At 36.7% G+C, this 18,393-nt stretch overlaps 2 protein-coding genes across 3 annotated transcripts; one reads left to right on the top strand and one right to left on the bottom strand.

Annotated features, from left to right (window-relative positions):
• The first annotated feature begins 428 nt into the window (after positions 1-428).
• LOC112569748 (adenylosuccinate synthetase isozyme 2-like) lies at positions 429-10,887 on the top strand. The gene is made up of 14 exons (XM_025247624.1): positions 429-674; positions 1,890-1,992; positions 3,257-3,367; positions 3,730-3,788; positions 4,058-4,065; positions 4,512-4,557; positions 4,990-5,051; positions 5,181-5,262; positions 5,925-6,048; positions 6,328-6,482; positions 7,041-7,165; positions 7,634-7,731; positions 7,844-7,993; positions 8,141-10,887. Exons 1-14 carry the CDS (start codon positions 498-500, stop codon positions 8,191-8,193), a joined length of 1,353 nt encoding a protein of 450 aa, XP_025103409.1. The 5' UTR covers positions 429-497; the 3' UTR covers positions 8,194-10,887.
• Positions 8,784-18,312, bottom strand: LOC112569747 (N-alpha-acetyltransferase 40-like). 2 transcript variants are annotated; one of them, XM_025247623.1, is made up of 10 exons: positions 18,163-18,312; positions 16,630-16,674; positions 16,341-16,391; positions 15,638-15,690; positions 15,215-15,310; positions 14,668-14,826; positions 14,388-14,471; positions 14,016-14,093; positions 11,903-12,099; positions 8,784-8,920 (listed from the first exon to the last, which is right to left on the bottom strand). In XM_025247623.1, exons 1-9 carry the CDS (start codon positions 18,166-18,168, stop codon positions 11,940-11,942), a joined length of 732 nt encoding a protein of 243 aa, XP_025103408.1. In that variant the 5' UTR covers positions 18,169-18,312; the 3' UTR covers positions 8,784-8,920; positions 11,903-11,939. The 2 variants fall into 2 exon arrangements, with proteins under 2 accessions (XP_025103408.1, XP_025103407.1); XM_025247622.1 differs by lacking the exon at positions 8,784-8,920 and having other exon boundaries at positions 11,056-12,099.
• Positions 18,313-18,393: the final 81 nt, after the last annotated feature.

Raw genomic sequence — 18,393 nt, 5'->3', positions numbered from 1 at the left:
AAAAAGAGGTAGGGTGTAAGAGTACGAGATTGCCTATTCATTCTTGTGCGTGTTTAGGTTTTCTGTGCAGCATTCATCTGTTCTAATTCCTACACCACAAATAGAATCCATATTATCACTAGAATCTTCTTAAAATTTTGTAGCAAGGTCAAGAAAGCGTGGCTCTTTTAATGCTGCGTTATTATTTTATTCATCTAGATTTTTTTTTAAAATATGGCGATTAGGGTGGAGTCATCGACTGGGCGTAGCAGACGACATGTTATACGATTTCTTACTTCGAAGAAAAAGGTGTTGCGTAAACAACCTCAATTTTTTAAATTTTTTGTTAAGTTTAATGGCAGTTATCAGCAGTTGTTTTCTTCAAAATGTTAAAATTAATCTGTCGATAATGAGGCAAATGTGACGTTTTGTCGCAAGATCGACAACTCGTGTTAACTCTTGAAGGTCATTCTTTGGCGCGCTGACGTGCATGCGGTATTCACAGTAACGTTGACAAAATGGCCAGCGAGCGTGCGATCGTTAATGGGGATAACGATGTCATCCCTCGTAAAATGTCTAGAATGGATGAGAAAAAGCCAGTAACAGTTGTCTTAGGAACACAATGGGGAGACGAAGGAAAAGGAAAGGTTGTCGATATGTTAGCAACAAAAGCTGACATTTGCTGCCGGTGTCAGGTAAGCCGAGACTACCAATGTTGAGAATTAGATGCTAGCATTATTTCAATGTTACGTGTGTGAAAGGAAAAATTATCATATTACCCCCATTTTAGTTTATACGTTGCATTAGATATTTTTTAGAATGAATATTCAAGTATTACACCTTTTCATTTGTGGAGTAGTGTAGGCAATTAGGTGTAGGATTATGTCACCGACTTTGTCTTGTTCGTCAAAGTCGCACATGCTACAGTTATATGGACAGTAAGGTTTTCGCACATATTACTGTTGCTTTAAATATTATCATAGTTATGTGTTTATAAAATAATTTTACGTTTGTAATGACGCTGAGATAACAGAAAAGGGGCGACATTTAAAACTCACTTGTGATTCGATTAATGTTGCTAAGGCAGTTGGGAGGAGGCAGATTGTGGTAACAGGTAGCTAGTAACAACCGCAAGTTGGCAGAAATGAGTTTGGTAGATTGCCAGGTTAGCATTGCAATGTTGGCAGAATTCAACAATAATATTAGCGGAATTGGCAGAGATGAGAAACACCATTCCTATTCCATGTGGATCGGCTTAGGAGGGTAGTTCCTCAGCAGGGCAGACAAGTTTTAGTTGCACAACTTGTCTTCCAGTTTTATTTCATTTTTTATTTGCAGGGCAAATTCAATATCACTCAGTTTAACTTTCAGAAATATGTATCGCCAAACAAGATTTAATTAGAAAGCTTTTTTATGAATCACTTTAGTGATATAAGGTGTTCATATGATTTTGGGGTTTTTTCAGTTGTTTTAACATTGTGTAGGATGATACATAAAACCTCTTAATTAAAATCTTTTATATTGTGACCGCCTCTTAGAAACAACCCCCAAAATTTTCAAATATATTTTTCTATAAAAACATAATTATTACAACCACCTCCCCAATGTAAGTTTGGGTTCTATTATGACTTAAAAAAAAAGTTGCATGTCAAAAAAGAAGACTTATTCTGGGCGGTCATTTGCGTATATTACAACTTTTTTCACAAATAATGTGGCATAAATTCAGTACGTTTTGAAAGAATCTCCTTGTTCATTGGGTCACTCCAGCCATATTGTCCACCTGCCTAGAATTGAGGCACTGAAATTTACAGAATATATTTATATTTTCCCTACCTACCAGAATCTGATTATAATATAACTTGGACTACTTGGGTAGATCTTTAACTTAAGCCACATTTTTTATATTACAGGGAGGTAACAATGCAGGACATTCTGTTCATGTTAATGGAAAACAGTTTGCTTTCCATCTTCTACCTAGTGGCATTGTCAACCCCAGCTGTACGGCAGTCATAGGTGAGTGATTACATGTGCACCTACAGTTCAATTTATTTAAGAACAATCCTTTTTTGTTTTATATTTTTTATCAACGGTTCGTGTATAAAATATTGCATTTGATTTCAGCTTATTAGTTTTTATATCCTGTAAAAGTTTTAACTACTGGTAATATAGTTATTTAATTTTTTAATGTTCTGTACAACAAAAATTTGTCTCAGGCTTATACACTATTTACAGATAATCAGTAGTTATCCATAGAATATCCAGAAGGTACCTGCAAACTTTTGATTAATTATTGTTCTGCAGAAACTGGCAAGGGCTTAAAGTATGTTCATTGTTGGCTAGGGAAAAGAGTCAGTCATCCCATGACCATTTCCTGTTATTGGAGGGAGCACATGGATAGATGGGGTAGCTGACAGGGCCTGCCTCTCATGCCTATGATAGTGATAGTGAGCAGGTCCTGTACAAGATGTCAGTCCAGTCTTTTTCTTAAGGCAGTTCTTTGCTAAAGACTACTCTTCAAGTTGCCTTGGAGGATAGTCTTTAACAAGTTGTCATACTGAGTCTCATCGCTAAAGAAGACAATTTTAACGTCACTTGACTGTTGAAAGTAGAAGTTCTTGATGTCCTATGAGTGTGGCTATCTTGTTTTGTTCAAAGTGGTTGGTTCTATGTTCTTTGTATAAGATCTGGAGCAGCCTCCTTGGGCTCTCATTCTTGAATGCCTGGATTCTCCTCTCCGTTTCAGTGAGCAGAGTCCATGTGCAGGATCAGCACAATTAGGGAAATTTGTGCAGCTTGTACTTGGAAGTGAACCTTATCTTCTAGCTATGCCAGATCCTATCTAGTCTAGCCTTTACCGCTGTTGTAATCATGATGCGGATATCTGGCATGGAGCAGCTGTCCTTGGAGAGGGTGCTTTTCCTTGAAGCTGCTTATCTCTTCAAGCTGTACCTTGTTCATATAACTCTTAAAAGTGTACAAATACATGATACCATAAGCCTTACCTGTCAGGCCTAATTTAAACCAATTCAAACAAACTAAAATATACCCATTACCTAGTTTATTAAAGGGCAAACAAGTTACATTCTCTGATTAATCTGCTCATCTCCACTTCTCTGTTTAGTAGAATCATATTCAATACTTCCATTTAAGAACCTTAACATGGCTTCATGCATGCACCTGAGTAATGGATTTGTGCTGGAACAAAAATTTGTGTGCTAAACATACTTGAGTTGAAAGGGGTGCTTGTGTATGTCAATACAAAACCTTTATGTTGTAGGTAACGGGGTGGTTGTACATCTACCACAGCTTTTTCATGAGATAGAGGCGAATAAACATGGCCTTGATAACTGGAAGGAACGCCTTGTCATCTCGGATCGTTGCCATTTAGGTAGTTAAAATATGTCATACCAAGGCACATTGTTTTTATATTTTGTGAACGTGCTGGGCTGTACCATAGCAACTAGATGTATGAAATAGTGTACAGATAGATTTTTAAAAGCAACAAATACCTCGATTTGTGTGAAATGAGTTCCATGAAAATGTGTTTACGCTTGTAAAGGGGTCTTGTAACTTCAATAATTTATATAGGTATGCTTTTACTTATAAGTCCATATATGCAACAAGCTGGTTGGCTCCTTTTCACTTTTGCTTATATTTTTCCCACCGACTGATACAGAAGATGCCTAGATGTTGTTGATGTGTGATGATAAAGGTACTATGTTTTTTTTTGTTGGGTTTTTTTTTTGGCAGTGTTTGACCTTCACCAGCAAGTAGATGGTCTGCAGGAGAGTGGTCGTGGAAAACAAGTCGTGAGTGCAATGCACGCTGTGTGTAAGCATGTCTGCTATAAGCAGGATCTGCTTTAACTCATTGCATAATCCTGATGGCATGACCAAAAGTTGCAGAATATTCATGGTCATCTGAACGGCCTAGAGTCTTAGGCCAAACTTCTACCCTAGGGCAGGACAGAATGGTTCAATGGGGGTGACAGCTACTTTAGAGGTCATGCTTTGCTAATCTGTCCTGACAATTACCCCCATCTCGTACCCTTGGGATGAACTATTCTTTCCTGCATTAGGGTAGAATGTTTTCTTGTGTCATGTACACTGTTAAATGTTCATTTATTAAACTAGGTATAATTTATAAACGCTCAATCATGTTAAGCTTTATCCAAAAGAGGATGTTTATTAATGGAGGTTACTCTGCATGCTTCCTCATTACCTTAGGTTTTATATAAACAGTCCCATTTCTTTATGAGCACCTTTTTAGGAGTCAGAATGAATAAATTCTATTTCCATCATTTTAATACTCATCAAGTTATTTTCTTAGATCTTAGTCTTAGAGAAAACTGTAATATTTGATTGGTCATTGATTTATTCATTTCTGCATTTCTTCCATATTAATTGATTTTTTTTTTAAAAAATGTTTTCAGCATCTTATTTATTTACCATTTGGTTTACTTTTCCCCTTCATTAAAAATACTGATATAATTTCTACTTTTTCTTTTCTTACATCTGGTATGATTGTGACAGGATTGGGACCACTAAAAAAGGTATTGGACCAGTATATTCTTCGAAGGTAGGTAGTGGGATAAAATAGCATATTTTGATATTCCTCCCCTTATTCAAAAAAAAAAAAACCCTTTATTTCTCACATGAACAGTTTTAAAAAACGTGTTCAAGCTTTTTTTTTTTTTTTTTTTTGACATTTTCCCCCTCCTTTATGTTGCCAGTAAAGCCAAGGCAGTGGTTGAAATGATTTTAAAAACTAAATAAACATTAAAATATATGGCTTGTGTGTGCTTATGAGAACATTCCCTATACTGTTTGTGTATGCTTGTGTGAACATCACAATAATGTTTTACTGAGATGGGGATGCAATGATGACTTGAGGGCAGAGAACCAATCAATAGTCATTGATGTTGAAGTAGCAATCATTTCCTTAATATGTCCATTTTCATATTCTCTATATGATACATTGTGAGAACATAAAGAACATTTCTTTTTTCAGGCAACAAGAAATGGACTTCGAATGTGTGATCTTATGGGGAACTTTGATCTCTTCTCAGAAAAGTAAGTGCTTATTTTCAAGTACTGTGCTACTATGGCAGTAACCCTTCAGTACAAAGAGAAGTGCCCCTCTGGCACTTGTTTGTTATGCTAGACAAGAAAGACAACGCTGTTTGTGCTGCGTCATTTCAGATTTCACAATCTTGTGGATCAGTACCGCCGTATCTTTCCTGATCTGGTGGTGGACATTGAGCAAGAGCTGGAAGTGTATAAAGTGAGTTTCCTCTCCTCGGCCCTGACTTGACCTGTAGCCGAGTGTTGATCTGGTGTTTTTGTTACTGATCACAGAAAATAAGAATTTGATAAATCTTCACTTTCCCCTGCCATAACATTCCCAGAATGTTTCATTTCTCATTAGTTGATCATTTGGATAGCTTAATTTTTGAATATTAAAGATGACAAGTTTTTCTGATGTTGGCGTGTCTTTAAAATCCACTTGGTGTAAAAAAGTTTTAAAAGGCATCCACACGTGCATTGTCATGTGTATTATGTTGAAGAATCTATACCCTGTAGATTGTATTAGGACTTATTAGAACAACACTGTGCCACACACACGGATATTATTGAAAGCATCCTGCTTTGGCTTGAGATCAGTTTTCCGCTGCGTGCATTTTGGTCTTCTTGAAAATCTTGTTCATTCCACTTCTTCCTACTTTAATATCCTAACTATTACAAGTTTCTTACATTTCATTCTATATGTAACTGTCTGCCTTAAGCCTTTGCACATGTATTTATGTTGTCATTTTCTTCGCTATCAATTTCTTTTTTTCAGCATTTTTTTTTTTTTTTTTTTGGTAGCTGACTTGCTCCCAAACTAGAACCAGTAAAGGGCATGTGGCCAACAGAAATTTTCAACATATACTAATATGTTTGCAGGAACTGAGAGAGAGAGTTCGTCCACTGGTGAGGGAGACTGTCAGTTATCTGTCCTTTGCCATCAAGACTGGAAAAAGCTTGCTTGTTGAAGGAGCGCAGTCCACTATATTGGATATTGACTTTGGTAAGGGTTAAACTATTAAAACTGGATGGGATTTCTTCGACATTTAAATCAGCAAAAGTTGCTAAACCACTTTCATAATTTTTTTTCTCGTATCTCCTGTTATGTTAAAATTTCTCTTATTCTTTACATTGTTAAAAATTTGAAGATCTCAAGTAGGCGTTTGCCAAGAAGTGTTTATAATTGAGCCATTTAGCTTGTACATTCAAGAACAAAATAGATTTTTGTCATTACAAAATGATATTTTCTTTACCTTTTTATTTTTTTTTTAATGACATTTAGGTCTGTACCCATATGTGACATCGTCCAACTGCAGTATTGGTGGTGTGTGCACTGGTTTAGGGATACCTCCTCATGTCATTGGGGATGTCATTGGTGTGGTTAAAGCATACCTTACTCGAGTAGGCTCTGGTGGTTTCCCAACAGAGCTGGACAATGTAAGATGCTTTTCTGAGACATACTGAATATTTTATAAATATTAAGGTAGAGGTTTCTAATTGCATTCGGGCCATAAGGGCAGTAAAACCCTTCACTAGTTCACTGTGTCAAGGGTATAGCATGTTGAGGATGGAGCCTGTCTATCCTGCCATAGTTACCTTCCTACAAACAAAATTCTTGTACTGCTGCTGGGTGGGCAAGGAGTTTCCAACCACAGGGTCTGTTTGCATCTAGAGGTACTAGATGAATATTTTTATTGTTTTTCCCAGAGTGCCTCACATTTTTGTTACTCTCATAAAACCCCAGATATGTTTGGAGAGCTGGTATAATTTTCCTTGTTTACTAAAAAATAATGTCCACATTTCAAAGGAGCTTTGTCATTTGGTCTTTGGGGTTTTTTGTTTTCAAATTTCATATAGTTTTTGAGTCTTAAAAGGATTATGTTTAGTTTCTTGATGTAGAAAGCTGTTCAGGTTATAGCCCTAAGAATGTTTGTAAGCCCTGTTTGAATGTTTGTAACAAGACATTGGATAAGCATTTTCTGCTTTGAATTTTAGGAAGATGGTGAGCGTTTGTTGAATGGTGGACATGAGTATGGAACTACAACAGGCCGTCCACGACGCTGTGGATGGTTGGACTTGGTCATGCTGTCTTACTCAAAAATGATCAATGGGTTTACAGCGTATGTTACTTTTACATCCTTGCATGTGGAAACCAAAAAATTTGCTTAACTATATTGATAGCATGGGAAAGAAACATACAAACTGGCTTTATGTTATGGTCATCTGGATGTGAGACTTGTCATTTAAAAAAAAAAAAACAAAACAAAACATGCAGGTATTAGATTTAAAAGTTATAGTTTAAATACTGCTTTGTGCATGATTTATACTATTTTTATATTTTGACAATATCTGTTATTGAGAGGAATTATTTTTTGATCATTTCAGATGTTGGATTTAAATAAATTGTGACCATTACCCTTCTGTTATGATGGCAACCATTTTTAGACTTGCTGCTAGGCATGTGTTGTAGAGCTGTTTGACTTAGCTAGGATAAACAAGTGAGGGTCTTATCTGGATTGTGGCATCTGGCCTTCTCTGCTTGCCTTCTCATTACAAAACTTGTAACAGCACCATATGGACCTGTGCAGATTGGCAGTAACCAAGCTGGACATTCTTGATGTGTTTGATGAGATCAAAGTGGGCATAGCTTATCATCTTGATGGCAAGAAGGTGGAGACCTTTCCAGGTATTACATTTTTTAAGCTTTACAATTTACAGCTATAATAATGCCTGAAAATACTTCACATAAAATTGTGAAAAAATTACATCACAAACTGATTTATGACTGAATTTCACAGCATCTGATGAGGACCTTCAGAAAGTTAAAGTTGAGTATAGCGTGCTTCCTGGCTGGAAAGAAAAGACAGAAAATGCACGAAAGTTCTCTGAGCTGCCGCTGAATGCCCAAAAGTATGTTGAGTTCATTCAGGACTACCTTCATGTTCCAGGTTAGATTTTATTTTTGGTTTTATAAAACATTCATGATAATATTTTCATTTGTTTTCAAAATACTCTCAAAAACATATCAGTGATCAAGTAGCACGAGTTTCTTTTGGCAAAAATATTTACCTTTTGAAATTTCCTTTTCTTTTCAGTGCGATGGATTGGTGTTGGCAAGGACCGTGACTCTATGATTGAAGTGTTTTGATTATTTCTGGTATTGGTTTAAAGCAATACTGCTGTTGAAAGATAATTTTGTATTGTACATAATATGCTTGTAAATTGTTGCTGTTTCAACAGCTTTGGGATTTTTGTGATATTTGAAACCTGTGGTTTATCTTTATTCTCTTTTTGTTTACTCAGTCTTGTTCACATCTCAAAAAAAAAGTCTCAAATTAGGGGGGAAAAAAATACCCTCTTAGCTCATCTTTGACATAGGCTTTTTTCTATCATAGTGAGAGTGTGTGTTTTTAGCAGTGTGGTCAAAATCAGTTCAGTGGTCACCAGAATCTGTTTTGTTTGCTCCATGTATTTTGTACTTTTTCTGAGGACTTAAAATGTTTTGTGGTGATTTAAGATTTTCTTGTGTTGGCCTTTAAAATTTCTCTCATGTTTTTAATAAGAAAACCATTTTTGAACCGTTGTGGGAATGCACCTTTAGTCATGGTGCAAGGTGTTGAATATCCATTACTCATAAACGGATGTGCACAAGAATGATTTCTATAGCACTTTTTCCTGCTATCAAGTGCTTTGCCAAATTAAGAACAAATAATAATAATGTGCCAAAGTGATCAATTGTAGTACAAAGAAAGTACATGTATTAATGATGGTGCAAGTAAGAAATTTCATGGAGCAAGAGGCAGTAGAAATACTTCTCATCAGGTGTGCACCCATCAGTCCTACACAGCACGGAGTGTAGTGACGAATTACATATCCTGTAGATGAGAAAATGTGAAGACTGCAAGATCCATAAATAGGGAACAAAAGGTTATTACGCAGAGAAATGGAGACAAGTAATCATATAAAGCAGAAAACTGCAGACAAGATGACGGAAGTTCTTGGTGCAGGCATACAACAATCTAAAACAGAAGTATACGGTACAACAAAAGATACAAAACACCAGGGACGAGACCAAAAAACAGCACCTCAAGCCAGTGGTGAGAAGAGACATCACTCTTATTGATGCGTGATCAATTTACAAGCATGCTACCAGTCTTTCAAATTACATGTGGTAAACCAAGTATGTAAGCATGTAAAATTTTGGTCTAAAGGGCATGCATAGTACTTCTGCTGGTGTATATACTGGCCTAGATGTAAAAATAAATAAATGAATTACAGAACACCTTTTGGAGTGTATTGTCACCTGAACGCTTCTTTTATGATAAAAGCACGTAGATGTCAAGAAATGATATTCAATCTCATGTTGCAGTTGAATCTCGTTCATTCACCATTTAAAAGAAAAATCTGGCATTCTTAATTTACGGGATAATAAAGGTTTTGTTTGCTCTGTACCCATTCAGTTTCCACATGTGCCTTTGAATCAAGTCTCTGGTTTTAATTTTGCCAAGAATATTGACTGGACAAACTTCCTCTGCCTACCCAGCAGATTGCAACTTTATTTTTACCATTATGTTTTGGCACCGATCTGTTCCACATGTGTAAACATCCCAATGTGATTGCCAATAATCAAGCCTTGACCCCTACTGAGCACTTTTTTCCTGCTCATTAATTCTGTCATAAAAACCTGCACCTAAAAAATTAAAGTTAGACACCACTGTGTTAAAAATATTGCCTTTACCTTTTTTTTTCACCTTAATTTTGCATTTAAATTAACAGTTTTGTTTGCTGTGAGTCTGTAGCACCTAAGCTTTTGGGCCTCGTGAAGATAAGAATTTCAAATAATATGAATTTATTCAGAAGCTTACTTTATAATCCAAAAGAGAACTTGAGAAACCAGTACAGTATTTGTTAAATAGATTACCTTAGTAATGAAATGCAGCTGCAATCAAATCAGGTTAATTCTCATTGCCTGCTTTATCAGCAACATTGCACAGGGTGTTGCTGACAAAAGTCCTTTTTATTTTATTTTTGTTAAGAAAATTTAACCCTAGTAAACTTTTGGAAATAAATACTAGATCAAATTTTTTAAATAACAAGACTAATGATTAGGATATGTGTAAAAATATGCAAAATTTAAATATGGAGTGTTGTAATACAAAAATATAGGGGCCAAGTTGGCATATAATGTACACAACAGAGCTGCAGTTTATTTTATGTCTTACGCAGCAAACCAGTCTGTTAACATCCTTTCGAGAATGTACAAATTGTCTTGCATGACAAAGTTATGAACAAAGAACATTTATATTTTTATTAACTTTACAGTTAGGACTAAAAGATTCCTCTACTCGCCCCCTCTAGGTAAATTATGTTATTAGAATTAAGACAAGAAAATTTTATTTACTGATTTGTTTTATTTCCCAAGGGATGATGTGACATCCTGTAATACTAGTCTCTGCTTGCATTATTATGTTTCAGTATTTCCATCATTGCTTAGTTTTTTTTTTAAAGGAGATGGGGTGTGCAGAATCTGCATCTGATTTGTGGAGTGACTTGTATCTAGTGACATTTAGTTCTCACCTTATTAAGAAGTCTTTGAAATGTTTTGTTTCCATAAATGGAAATGCGTTGCATGATACTTTTGAAGTGTGTATTTGCTGTGGTCATTCTCAGGGGGGTTTAACTTATGTCTAATTAAACTAAAAAGAAAATGTACTAAGTTCAGTGGTGTGTTCTGCTGATCACCTCCCATTTTGTAGGTACCTTGAAAGTTTCTCTGTGTGTGAGTTGCAATCCTATGTAATAGTATGACAGACTGCAAAAATAAAACTACATTTATTCTGTTTAGCTGGTTTTAGATTCTGTTATTCCAAAAGAAGTGGTGCGTTGGAGTAAGTCACACTACACAAGGTCTTTACAAAATGGCCCCATATTCCCATTAATTTTTCGTGTGGTATGACACTATATATTCTCCGAGCAGTTATTATAACCAATCTAATAACAAAACTGAATGGAAATTTCTACATTTTATTAAAATCACACACCAATATAATTTTTTCTTCAAATTTTATAACAATTCTTTTGGGTAAAATACGGTCTACAAAGTGTTCACTAACTGATCAAACTTTTCAAAGTGTGCAAGCAGCGAGAAAGGGAAGACGTACTTAACTGTAATTGATATGCAAACTTGTTCATTGCCAGATTATCCAATAGTGGGTAGCATGTATCACATACCCTGTGAGTAAAAGCTTATGAAATGTGTATCTTGCATTACATCTACATAATGCAAGAGCTCTTGTTTCATGCGATGGTCCAGAGATAGATAACATACAATAATTTTATCCTAAAAGAGTGATAGTGTATAATATTGCTCTGTGATTATTAACCATTTGCAGTTTATGCACTTGAATAACTGTTTAGAAGTGATAAACAGCATGGGGGAATCTTGAGAAGGCAACATCACAATAAATTTTAAAAAAGATACTGTCATTTTGGCCAGAAATTGACAATAGATGCAAATTTGGGGTGAGCTTTTAGTGGATTTTTCATCTTTTATCTCTCAAAGCTATTATTTTAATATGCTGGATACTTTCTGTTTGCTGTATTACCAAAGCAAGCCATTTTACAATACTCCACCAAAGGTGGTCTAGTGTGTAGTTTCCATGCATGTTTCTTTGGCATCATGGCAGCATCTCAAAATTCACAGCTAAACATTTTGTATAGTCTAATTTTTAACTGGATACACTTAAAGGTATAGACACTAAAAATTTCTTGATGACCATAACAAGTAGTAATTTTCCAGTCTAGATATTTCTATACATATAACAATGAGTCATGCACTGGTACTTATTTCAGCTTACACATAAAGAGGCTCAGTCTGTTAAAGTATTCCTGTCCTCATCTTGTGGCTGTTGATGTAACATGACAGCACTTGTCCTTGTTTGAGCAGTCAGATGCTTTTGCTGGACATTTCTGAGGGATGGTCTTACTCAGAATGAGATATGAAAATTCTTCTTCATGTATACCTGGCTCTGGTGATATTTCATCAACTTTGTACCTGGAATAAATTATGTTAAATTTTTTTTTAGTCCTTCGATCTTAATGACTTTAAAAAATGTTAAAACCTTACATTCAATGGGCACAATCTGAGCATCAAAAATTTTTATAAAGATATACTCTGAAACCAAGACCAGGCTTACAAGTCTCACAATATTTCAGGATATGCATATATAAATGTCAATAAAGATCTGTGAGGGTGCAATCATTCCCAACCCAATGAATCTCCAAGTGGTGACAGGAAGCCGGCCTTCAGATATTGGAAGTTAGCTGGGCTTTCTTGGATGAATAAGCAGTAGCGGAAACTGGCAGTGTTCCTGACAGGATGGGGCTGGATATCAGGTAGTGTTGCTTTATCTTCAACAAGTGTACTATGACTGATTTGCCAGGGGAACAAAAATGCCTAAACTATCAAGTCTCCAACAATGGAAAAGACAAAGGTGAAACTTTTCCCAGTGGATGTGAAGGCAGATAAAGGCATAAACTATGGCAAACTACTCAGGTAAATGGGGCTTCAAGAAAATGCTCTCTTTTGCTGCAAGACTCCAAAAAGAAGGCTTTGATGTGGTTTGCTTTTTTTGTTTTGTGTTTAATTCTGTGCCAGCAACTACGGCTATATCACGGCAACAAAAGGTAATCTTAGCATAACAACAAAAGTTAATCTTATCAAGTTTAGGGTACAAAAACCTCCCAAGTGATATAACCATAACATTCTTTTTAAAAAGTCAATGCAGTGAAAAATGTAAAAGAATTGATCAAGTGTAAAAAAGAGTGGTGAAACCCAAAAAGGCCACCAACAAACCAAAATTCAAGAGAAAACAATTACCAGGACATAAATTTCTTAAATTTGATGGCAAAGTGCTATCCTCGTTAAAAATGTAAAGACTGCTGCCAATGGGACGGACCTGAACAAAGAAAACAGAGTTTTTGTAAAAAAAAAAACCTTCTGACAAATACTCTGGAGCTCAAGACAATCATAATGTGTCCCAGCAAGGTCATGGCAATGAATGACTTCTCTTGAAGAGTTGAGGGATTGATGTGGGGTTACTTTATGAGCCAGTCAACAAACTGTTTCCCGTCCCATCGGCACAGGGCCTCAGACGCTTTCTGATTTGCGTAGTGGACAAGAAATTATCCAGAGCGCAGACTTCTAACAGCAGAAAATTGAGCAGATATATTTCTAAACCATTTTGCTATTGCAAAAGGTGAGAGGGACGAGAGAGGCCGGGCCGGCTTCGCGCCCTCCACCACTAGAAAACGGGGCCATGCCCCTTCAACATTCTCTTCCACGCATTCTCTCACTTCATCCTCACTGTCCAAATATTCATCTTCTCAGATGCGTTTTCCCAAGTTGTTTTTTTCGGTGCCATGATATAAAGGAATTTGGTTCGCTCCTTATGCTCCCCACCCACCACTGAGTACAACAAGGGGATACGACCGAGCGGCACCACTTAAGGCATTTCCAGCAGGGTCGCACAATCTGCAATGTGTTCTGCCCTGCAGATCAAGAACTGTCATTGCACACAAGGTAAATCCCAGAAGAGAACTGTATTATTGTTGGAGAATTCAATGAAGAACTGATGAATACATTATTAAAGTACATACAAATAGGGTTTGAAGATATATTTATCAAAGAAAAGTTTTTAAATTCTCAGAAACAAGCATTTTTTGAGGAAAACCATCACTTTGTAGTTTGAACTAATCTAGAGAAATAGGCCTTAGTGTTACCCCTAAAATCTGCATTTTGAAAAGAATGTACTCTGAAAATTTCCATTTTCTATGTAACTATAAACCATATACACTAATAAAAGTGATGTAAATTTATGTATTACTTGTGCCTGCCTGAAGTACTTTTTAAATAATAAGAAGAAACACTGCACTGAAAGACGTTTTAATCTTTCATGTCTCATTACTTACTTGAGTTTATTGATGAAAAAATCACAAGCCTGTGGGTTATGTTTGAATGTAGTTAACATAACTTTTAACATGCCATATCTGCAATGAAATAAGTAAGGTTTAAGCATGATATAGTATCTGGATAGCAATGTGCAGTTTCACAGTGACTCAAATGCATCCTTCTCTTTCTGCCTAGTCAGACCAAGTATATATAATCTTGATGTTCTACACAAGGTATCCTGCATTTTTTGTGAAAATAGGAAGCACCAAGAATACGTCAGATTTCAAAGATAGTATTTATAAACAAATGGGGTTAAAAGCTTTGGAGCTGACAGCAAATGGAATACATTATTCTGAAAACCTTTTGGGAGAATGTTGCATGAAACTTTTTACCTGTGTGCCATTAGCTCCAGAATTTGCATCATAAACTTGCCAAGGCCTTTTCTCCGCAATGACTTCTCCAACTGGATGTCATAACTGCAGAATACAATATCTTTCCCTCAGAAGATATAAATCAATAAGTCTGATAAAAATGAGACCAAAAAATCATAAAGGAGATATTTTTGGCAAAATCTTATTGTAGAAATGTCTCATAGGAATCAGGGTTCGTGGGGAAAACTTAAACTGACAAAAATTTATGATATGAATAATTTGAAAAGCAAAGAATCCTGACCAGTATAAAACTTCTTCTGTATCCTCCATGTCAAAGCGAAAGTGGATGAAGGCGACAGGATTTCCCTCCTGCTCTCTCCCAAGCAAGTACCAAGCACGACTGTCAGTCATCTCCTCTAACTTGTCACGATCCTTCCATCCCCATTCACTCTCATCATATCTGTAATAAACTGTCATCAGAATTCTCTCCTACCCAAAATGAGGCAGTAGTGACACGTTTGACATAAAATCGGTTTTAATACTTTTCTGGTGGATACTGTTTGTGCAACAAGTGCAGGAAACTTGCACATCAGATAAGATTTTGCATTATATCAGCTAAATTTTCAACCAAATGTAAGTCTTAGGCTTCTAATTAAAATATCCTACTCTCACAAAACTTTCAATATAAAAAAAATGCTTTGAATTATCTCATCCTCCACAGAGATATAGGCCAAGTCACTCATGTTTTTTTTTAAAAAATGTTGTTATCCAGGTTAGAGATTTACTGAATACGTGAATCTTAAAAAGTACAAAAATAATGAGCAACATGTTTTATGAAGAACACTTACAAGGTCTGCATGTTATCTTTGGTAAGTTGGAAAGACCAGTCCACAATCTGTTGATCAATGTCTTTTATTCTCTTTGTCTCAAATGTTATGCACAACCTGAAACAAGAGACAAGGAAATATTGTTTCCATTGTTTCAAATACTTCAGTCTATTTATGACTTACAGCACCAACAGTCCAAAAATTAAAACTCAGTAGCAGTAGAAGCAGCAACAGTGTTTGTCAAAATTCTGGGAATTGCCAGCTGTGTCAGATGAGTTATATATCATGTGTACACTCATTAAAATAAATATGAACGAGTCAAATGTTCATCTATGTTGAGCGGGATGCTGCATGTTCTACATCTAAGTCATATGTCAGTACACCACCCCTCCCCACCCCAAACAAAAAAAAAAAAAAAAAAAAAAAGAAAATAATAAAACTTACCCATTTCTGTCAAATTTTCTAAAGGCTGGAAAAGGAGCCATAGGATCATCTACCTGTAATAAGCCTTATGTTTAAATCTTTCATTATAAAGTTTACCAACATACCTAAGATAGTGGTTAAGACCCCTATGTTCTCAAATACTATAAAGTTATAAAAATGATAAAATAGAAGCAGCCTTTCAGGATGTGTAAATAATTGACATTGTGGGACTCATTGAAACAGTGAAGAGATCAGGCCTCATATGCAGGAAGCCCCGACAGGACTATCTTTACGACAGTGAGTAAAAATTCAGATGCAGTCCCCCGATAGCTGGTTATCATATGATATGGCGCTGCAACAGAGGTCCCTGCATCTGAATTTTTGTGATGATAGTCCATTCAGGGCTTCCTGCATAGAAGGCTAGGTAGGAAGCAGTCTTACTGAATAAGATATTAAGTAGCAAGCCAAACACATGAGAGCCAATATGTTGTAAATGTCACACTTTTTACATACATAAAGACTTGTTACTCATAATTAAAACAGTTACATCTGGAATAAAAGTTACAATAATGTTAAATGTATATTGATATGCACATTTTCTGTGACTGATGCAAAAAAATTCACAATACGTTAACTGGGGCTCTAAAAACTGGGCATTATATAGATGAACAAAAACTGGAAAATAATCGCATGGAACTTCTTGGACACTCTCAGCTTATCTTACCCCATTGGCCTCAGCAACTTTTTGCACTGATGACGCCAGTTTGGCTGCATCCTGTACACAACACAATACAGACTTTAAATAACAAGACAAACAGTGAGACTGCTTTCAGTGAACCAAAGCAAAGACGATCATTAGTTCTCAAGCTAAAAGGTAATGGGTCCCTACAATTTCAAGATGCACACTACAAACTGTGCAGCGTTACAATAAAGCAAACAAAATTTTCCATTGATGCCCATTTTGTAACAGATGTAAATCAATATGTGTATGCACTTTTCTTTCAAGTACTTACCTCTTTCCTCCTCTGCTTTTTCTCTTTCGATTTCACTGATTTTCTCTGCACATTGAGAAAAGTGAATAAGCGATGTAATCTGCTATAACAATTAGTATTATTCTTTTTTTATTAGTTTTACTATGAATGTGGTAACATTAACAAATGAAAAGTTACCCCCAAGTCACTACCTGGAACATTCTATTGCTGGATACTTTGTCAGTAGCATCATATTCACGTATTCCCTTCACCTTTGTTGGCTGACCTATGTTGGTCTATCCCTAATGGTCATGGGGTAGGGTTAGGATGAATGTAGTGGCTGAAAAGGCTTGTCACAAAAGCATTTCTTAAGCAGCAGTAAGCAAGTCCTGCATGGAATGGTCAGTCCAATCTTTTATGTTTGCCAGCTTCTTCTGTTCACAATGGCATTGGCCTCCATCTAGGGTACTCTGTCAGGGTTTAGTGTGATACTGGGTCACACTGCCAGATCAGCACACATCACATATTGTTCCTTCTATTACATGGTCATTGTTTTCATAAAAATCACCCAACCTGCTACCATTGTCTGTTATATCCCCTATACCTTTCCCAATATTGTTTTCTCTTTGTTCTAGCTGCCTACTCTCGCACTGAAATGTCTCTGTAAAATTATTATATCATGGCTAGGAATGTTTTCCACTGCTGCCTGTAAACTGTTGAAGAAGTCTTCTTCCTCAGCCTCGTCCATAGGTGCATAGCAGGTCAGGATGGACAGGGCCGCCGAGAGCCAGCTCGGGCAACGGGACAGACGACCTCTCTGGGCCCCTTCTAATGCTTGGTGTTCTGTCCTTAGACCTTTCTTTAAAAGAAAAAGAAAAGGAGAAGAAGAAAAAAACAATCCACTGACCAAAGCCGGGCCCCCTTGACAGCCCCTCTCGTCAGGCCTGAGGATGGAGTCTGGAGTTATGACTGGTATGTGACAGATCAGCTGTCAGGTTCAAACTTTGGTTCCCAGCCGTCAGAACTCCAGGTACCTGCCTCTGTCACTTTTTGTTTGGATTGTATTTAGTCTCAGTTCCCGTAACTGAGTGCGTGAATGAACTGTTCGTTCCTTGTTCACCCAGACCCACACTCGTGACCTCTCTTTGTTTGGTCTCTACTCCTCGACCTGTCCAACCCTGCCAAGAGACAGTGTTCCTGTGGGCATAGTCCTAAGGACATGCAAGCCCCCTAATCACGCCAAACAGGGTATACTGAGAGGGGGATACTGGGAGGGGATACTGGGGGGGCAAAGAAAAAATCGTGCCCGAAACAAGATCCATTGGAGACAACCGCGCAAGATAAGGTGAGCTTGGTCTGTATTGGTCACCACAATGTCCGTGTACACATGATGTACAGAGGACTCGTGAAACGATAGTTTATTTAGTTATTGTTACCAGTACAAACTTTCGGATGCTCCGATTTAGAAGAACAGAATGTGAGGCATAAACTGTACAAATTGATTAATGCTGCCTGAAATCCCCTCACTATGAACATGGAATATGCAGTCAGGGATATGACATATGTTCTTCTTACCCCCATATTTGAAAATTCCGCGTGCGTAATCTACACCAGGATACGTTGAGGTTTACTACAAAGATTTGAAGCCGTGGAAAACAACTGTGGATTGTTCGTATAGTCTCTGTGTTCATGAAACTTCGTTACTTCCCGCTGAGCGGAACAGGGGAGATTACTGTGAATGGCGCTTGGGGCGGTGACTGTTCCTTGCCGGTTATTTACAACGCGCCGTTTACTTGCTTATTCATT

Source organism: Pomacea canaliculata, linkage group LG8 (genome assembly GCF_003073045.1).
Source record: "Pomacea canaliculata isolate SZHN2017 linkage group LG8, ASM307304v1, whole genome shotgun sequence".
Taxonomy (NCBI): Eukaryota; Metazoa; Mollusca; class Gastropoda; order Architaenioglossa; family Ampullariidae; genus Pomacea; species Pomacea canaliculata.
Note: the sequence above shows the minus strand (reverse complement) of the source record. Positions and strands in the feature narration are given on the sequence as shown.